A 6,413-nucleotide genomic window follows, 5' to 3' on the forward strand; every position below is an offset into this window, starting at 1 on the left:
GTCGGTTCACCTACGTTAACAACAAAAGTCCCCACTGGATCATTTTTATCTGATAAATATATTTCAGCGATTGAGATATCAAGACTATATATAGACACTTACAATCCAGACTACTATGTAATTTAGGTAAGATATCTAGGGTAACAAACATTTTGCAAGGTTATGCTGATGTGCGCGCGTCTTGGTTTCCATTCGCCAACGGGTGTTCGAGTTAGCAGCTAGCTTGGGCTAGCTGTCGTTAGCTTAGATATTAGCCGAGTGTGCTAGTTAACTTTGTTTCACTGCAGTCGCGTTAGTTTGCTACAATACAACTACAATAGGTTCTCAACAGCCGCCGGGGGACCATATCCAGGCGCTACAGAGAATGCTGGCTACGGGAGCAGTGAGTACTATCCAGATCCGTGTTTAATTGGTCTGTGTACTGTGAGAGCCAGTTCGTTCATGTTAACTAGCTAACTGATATTTGTGTGTGATAGTATATAGTATATATCCAATTTTCAATCCCACTGATTCTTGGATGAGATCATTTGCTAATTATTTCCCCTTCTTTGTACAGGCTGTGACGACAGCCCTGGCCCAGGTGGACAGGGAGAAGATCTACCAGTGGATCAATGAGCTGTCCAGCCCTGAGACCAGGGAGAATGCCCTGCTGGAGCTCAGCAAGAAGCGGGAGTCTGTACCAGACCTGGCACCCATGCTCTGGCACTCCTGTGGGACCATTGCTGCCCTGTTACAGGTATGGCTCATGTCCCATCCCTAGCACACTGTATCACTGTAGCCACGCTATGTTCATTTCAGAGCAATTATTGTATGCTGTTCATCCACAGTCTCCAATGAGAAACTTTAAATTACTGTTAGTTATTGGTGTTACTATTTGTGTGTCCGTTTGTTCAACTGAGTTTCTTGTCTTCTTAGGAAATAGTGAACATCTATCCATCTATAAACCCACCTACGCTGACAGCTCACCAGTCAAACAGAGTGTGCAATGCCCTGGCACTTTTACAGTGTGTCGCCTCACACCCCGAGACACGGTAATGGAAACTAGGTTTTTGTGACAGACTTGTTTCTTTCACTGCTCAGATTGTAGAGGATTTGTACAAATCACTGAACATTATGTAAGTAGAGCAGGGCAGACTGTCTTTAGTATATGGTAGCTATAACTGTATTCATGCTCCAGAAAGATGCAGCTGGCTCATTTTCAATGTAGGGGCAACTTTATCCACTCTATCTGACATAAGGTGCTCTGGATTTAGATGATTGCTGCAGTTTATGTTTTAGTTGAAACGTCAGGAACTGGACTCAAATGCCATTCATAATGAAATCACTTAATCACTGTGCTTTAGTTGTCTGAAATGGAGACCAACTTGTATCTGAAAATCTCTTTGAGTTGTGTTTGAAGGAAGCTGGTATTCCATCTGACATAAGATTCTGAACTGAAAATGAAGCTGTCGTGTTACAAATGCTATTCTCACTGGCTTTTCCTTCTCTGTCATACATGACACAAGAATATCTCTTCCTTTGAATCTGTCTCTTTTTAGTGACACAGGAATATTTTCCAAATCTGTTGTCTGGACACTGGGGCTTTGATCCTTGCTCTCCATGCTGTTGGTTGCTTGTAATGTTGTTGATCTAGGAATTTAAGCTTCTTCTACTGTTGCACTCATCACACATTTCTATGGATAACATCATCAGCTAAATGCTTAAACTATAAAGGTAATTTCTGAGTTTACCTTTGATGTTAGCTGTGGTATGTAAGTCTGGTCACATTTATAAAGGTTCCATTCTTTGTTCCTCTCCAGGTCAGCGTTTCTTGCTGCTCACATCCCTCTTTTCCTTTACCCTTTCCTGCACACCGTGAGCAAAACGCGTCCATTTGAGTACCTGCGTCTGACCAGCCTGGGAGTCATAGGTAAACTCTGCTCCTGTTGAGAGTTTTTTTTCCATGCCAAGTAGGAAAACTGGGCCACTGTTCATACAAGGCAAAAAAAAAACCTTGAAAGACTAGCAGTGAGCTCTGCATACATGGATACACTAGTATTAATAATAAAAAGACATGATAATGAATAGGATCATAAATAGTCCCGATCATTGACCTTCTACTAGTGGTCCTACTGTGGGTGTCTTTGTAAATATAGGGTCACATTAAAACAAGTGAGGAGTGCAACAAACCTCTCATAGCTATACCAAATCAAGTCTCATTTAATACTTGATTGCTGGATGTTTCCACACACCTGTGTCCTCGTCGTTCATTCTATACACTTACACTGTCTTTTATGTATTGACTGCAGGTGCCTTGGTCAAAACAGATGAACAAGAAGTGATTAACTTCCTCCTCACCACTGAAATCATCCCACTGTGTCTGCGCATCATGGAGTCAGGGAGTGAACTCTCCAAAACGGTACTTAACTATTTCAACTGCTTTTCAAACAATCCTGTAGCAGACACATGCCTAAACTTTTCTGTCAGTCATTTCTCCCAAGCCCTAGCTTTTCATTCAAATTTGAAAGCACAAACACTGTAGTAGTGCTACTTAAACTGCCTCCTTTCCTCTCTCTTCCACTCTTCTCTTCATCATGACTGGCAGGTTGCCACTTTCATACTGCAGAAGATCCTGTTGGACGACACCGGGCTGGCCTATATCTGTCAGACATACGAGCGCTTCTCCCACGTGGCAATGATCCTTGTAAGTACTAGTTAGATTTAAATTACCCACCTAGTCTCTGTGCACAATGTGACACTTGATGATAAGAGAATACCTACTGTCAAGATGTTAATTGTCATCTTTGTCTTTGCAGGGGAAAATGGTGCTGCAGCTGTCTAAAGAACCGTCTGCACGTCTGCTCAAGCATGTCGTACGCTGCTACCTTCGCCTCTCAGATAATCTCAGGTAGAACAGTGTTCCACAGATAATTATGGTCATCTATTTTAATCTTTCCCTGTGATGGACTGGGGATATGTCCAGGCTGTCACCCTGCTTTCCATCCAGTGTGTGCTAGGATAGGCTCCAGACCCTCACAACCCTGAAAAGGATTACGCGGAGCGAGAAAATGAATGAATAGTTTGACCATTTTTACCTGGCCACTAGGAGGTGCCATGGCATAAATGTATGTATAGTGCTAGATTAGACAGTCTAGCCCCATGGAACTCACTTACTACTCACATTACCTCATTTCTGGGCATTTAAGTTCACATTTTTCAAGCGGTTACCTCTGGCTGCCATTTCGAGCCACTAAGGTGTGAAGTTGCCTCATGCAGCTTTAATAGCAAGATATTGACTACATTTACATGGAGAGCAATAATACGATATTAACCCAATTGAGACAATAGTCTGAATAAGAAATTGCCATGTAAACAGCATTTTCTGATTACCTAGTCGGAGAAAGCATAATCACATCAAGACATGAGGAGTATTACGATTTTAGTTGCATTACTGAAGGGCATTTTAGACACGTATACACCTTAATCCAACTATGACTCTCCATCAGAGTATTTGCGGCTTTTTGGGGAGCAAAAAGATGACTGATACCAGAAAAAAATACGTCCCAACATTTTGGGGATGAGGCTGAAACTGTCACCATGCCGTGGGCATCGAAACGTTCGTCTATTTTCACCTTTCGGTAAAGGCTTAAACTGTCTGTGTGCTCCAACGGGAATATGAATGGAATAGTTCTATAAGCAACCCATGTAAATGGCTTAATCAGAATAAGGCCAATAGTCGGATTATTGCTGTCCATGTAAACATAGTCGTCACTGAGTAAATGATATGTTGGTGTGTGACGTGTGCCCTCCCTTCCACAGAGCGAGAGAGGCCCTGCGCCAGTGTCTGCCGGACCAGCTGAAGGACAGCACCTTTGCCCAGGTGTTGAAGGACGACACCACCACCAAGCGCTGGCTGGCCCAGCTGGTCAAGAACCTGCAGGAGGGCCAGGTCACTGACGCCAGGGGCATTCCACTGGCCACTCAGTGATGGGGACAGAGTGTGCGCTTACACTGTACACACACGCAAAGACACACACACACACGCTGTCATCACTGTCTAATTTGGTATGAATGCCAAAACACGGTGGTGCTAGGACTGTCTGTCTGCAAAACTAAGGGAGTTGTAAAGTGATAGAAGTAGGTATTTTCTGCTTTTGGATTGTTGGATTGTTTTCCACCAACTTTTCTGCCAGTACTTCACCCCTGGATATGAGGCCAGGATCAGAACTGAAATTCTTTTCTTTTTTCCCTTTCTTTGGAGTAACACTCTGACTTGCTGTAACATTCCACAACAAAGCAATAACTGTTTTTGCCTCTTGGATTTCAAATAAGATTTGTTTTGAATGTGCTATTTGGCTGTTGTGTCCCTTTTTTGCCAAGCCCATGTAGAATGATAACCTCTGCACATATAATGGACTGTGTATCTGTGTAGTGACTGTTATGTATTCACTGGCAGTGAATTTGGTGGCCCAGTAACACGGGAGATGAGTTCTATCTTTGGTGAAACCTCAGGAACTGGACTCAAAGGTCATCCATAATTAAACTCTGTATTCCACACTGCGGAGGTATTAAGTCTAGACCACCTTGCACCCTAAAGTCCCCATGACATGTATTAAAGAGAACCAGTTTCAGTTTTGATCACAAGAAAGACAGAATGGGAATAATTTTGAAACACAAATGATAAAAATTGTCCCTAAAGCAAATTTTTAGCATATTGGACCCAATTCAAATAACATTTTTCTGTCATTTAATTTTTAAAATCATATTTAATACATTCTTCACATACAGTAAAATACCAGCAGTACACATCTGTTATTTAACTTTTTGCTATCACATTTCTACAATTTCCATTCCATGGTATAAGAGTACTTTGGTCTCAAACAAAAAATCCTAAACTGCATGCATTTTGAAGTTCTTGGCATGGCAAATTTGTTAAAAAAAGAAAACGTGGGGGAGGGGGGGGGGTGGGTGAACATTTCAACTGTGTTCCCTATACAGTTACACTTAACGTTTATCAGCATGGTTCAAGTCTTGGTTCACTAGATCAAGCACCTTGGCTTAGCAGTACTTTGATGTCTAATAATTGTCAATGAATGGCATGAATGATGCTATGCAAATCAGAATCTAATTACAGAGTGAACTCCCTCTTGTCCAAATGTAGTGTCATTTTCCATAAGGGGAACTTTCAGTGAAAAAGTTCTGTAAGTATTTCAGTAGTTCAGCATTCTTACTGCAAAGTTAATTTTGAGTTGGATGAGAAAATGGTTGAGACGTGCTCACCTTAGCCTGCTGAGTGCTCAGTAAACAACCCCACTGACTGCACTGATCAGTCTACATTTCCCTTTACCGGTACATTAGCAGATCGCTTCTCCCATTGGGTCCATTATCCCCCCAGCAGATGAGTTGGACATGCGGACGGGCGCACATCATGGAAACCTCTACGCCCGAGCCTTCCATTTGTGAACAAATCTGATCCCTGTGGGAGCAGTGCTAAAATGCGCATCGTGTTTTTCTCTGTTTTCCTGTTGGTAGGAAAGAGCCAGCTAAAGTAATTATAAGCTTGTTCCAGTGAACTTTTCAATGGAATGGAGTACATTAGGATGACTTGGATGAGAACTCACCATTTCGTACACAGTCGGCGGGGAAAGTGATGTGACAGTGGAGTGAACTTTTCCATAAAGTTATGAAATTTGCATTTCTGTTCAAAAGGATATGTGGGATTCAAAACTGCACATTGTTCGAATCGCTACTGATATTCACCCTTGATTTGCTTGCATGTTAAAACTATACCAATTCATAAAGTTCAAAATGAATTACTTGATGAAATACATTCAAATATTACATCGAATAAATTTACAACCATTGCATTCTCACACATAGATACTTTTAAATGCATATTGGACAGCTAAAGAATGAAAATTGTAATTGGCAATGTCATTAAAGTTGTATCCAGGGAACCGTCATCTACTGTCCAAGGCTCTGATCTGCAGTGTGTGGCACATAGCCAATGTCCTGCAGTACAGTCCCTTGATCAGTTTGTTCACTTAGCATAATCAGTCTCATATGGCTGCACTCTGATATCCTGCCAGGAGAAAACAGATTTGGTCTGAATCGCAGTGTTTTTATCAGGAAAGGGACTAGACTAGGAGGATCCTATTGTCCTGTGATATTTATTGTCTTCTTCACTCGATATTTCCCCTATTCATGCAGCCGACCTTTTCCCAGAGAGTGTTTTCTTCCCCTTATCACTGCTGGTAAGAGACACAGGAGACTGTCTGTCCGAGCCGCTGCCCTCAGAACAAGGGAGCATCCGCAATCACCCGATGGATGAGAGAGAGAGAGAGAGAGAGAGAGAGACAGACGTGTAACAATGAAAGGCAGAGAGAGAGACAGAGGGAAGCAGCCTGAGAGCGTGATCTTCACCAGATGCGTCG

At 42.2% G+C, this 6,413-nt stretch overlaps 1 protein-coding gene across 2 annotated transcripts; it reads left to right on the top strand.

Annotated features, from left to right (window-relative positions):
• Positions 1-5: 5 nt before the first annotated feature.
• On the top strand, positions 6-4,752 carry LOC139661906 (CCR4-NOT transcription complex subunit 9-like). Of its 2 annotated transcripts, none has more exons than XM_071540481.1 (8): positions 6-382; positions 557-736; positions 916-1,031; positions 1,800-1,909; positions 2,289-2,398; positions 2,585-2,683; positions 2,796-2,887; positions 3,787-4,752. In XM_071540481.1, exons 1-8 carry the CDS (start codon positions 365-367, stop codon positions 3,965-3,967), a joined length of 906 nt encoding a protein of 301 aa, XP_071396582.1. In that variant the 5' UTR covers positions 6-364; the 3' UTR covers positions 3,968-4,752. The 2 variants fall into 2 exon arrangements, with proteins under 2 accessions (XP_071396582.1, XP_071396581.1); XM_071540480.1 differs by having other exon boundaries at positions 3,799-4,746.
• The last annotated feature ends 1,661 nt before the right edge of the window (positions 4,753-6,413 follow it).

The sequence above is a fragment of the Centroberyx affinis genome, unplaced genomic scaffold (assembly GCF_046629955.1).
Source record: "Centroberyx affinis isolate AG114_WGS23_722 - 3 ecotype Tasmania unplaced genomic scaffold, CSIRO-AGI_Caff_v1 ptg003645l_1, whole genome shotgun sequence".
NCBI lineage: Eukaryota > Metazoa > Chordata > Actinopteri > Beryciformes > Berycidae > Centroberyx > Centroberyx affinis.

Bases quoted from the DNA above. Each gene is read 5' to 3' on its own strand.
- LOC139661906 (XM_071540481.1), top strand. The intron at 1,032-1,799 runs GTAATGGAAACT...GTTCCTCTCCAG, and splicing joins GCCTCACACCCCGAGACACG to GTCAGCGTTTCTTGCTGCTC. The intron at 2,684-2,795 runs GTAAGTACTAGT...TTGTCTTTGCAG, and splicing joins CCCACGTGGCAATGATCCTT to GGGAAAATGGTGCTGCAGCT.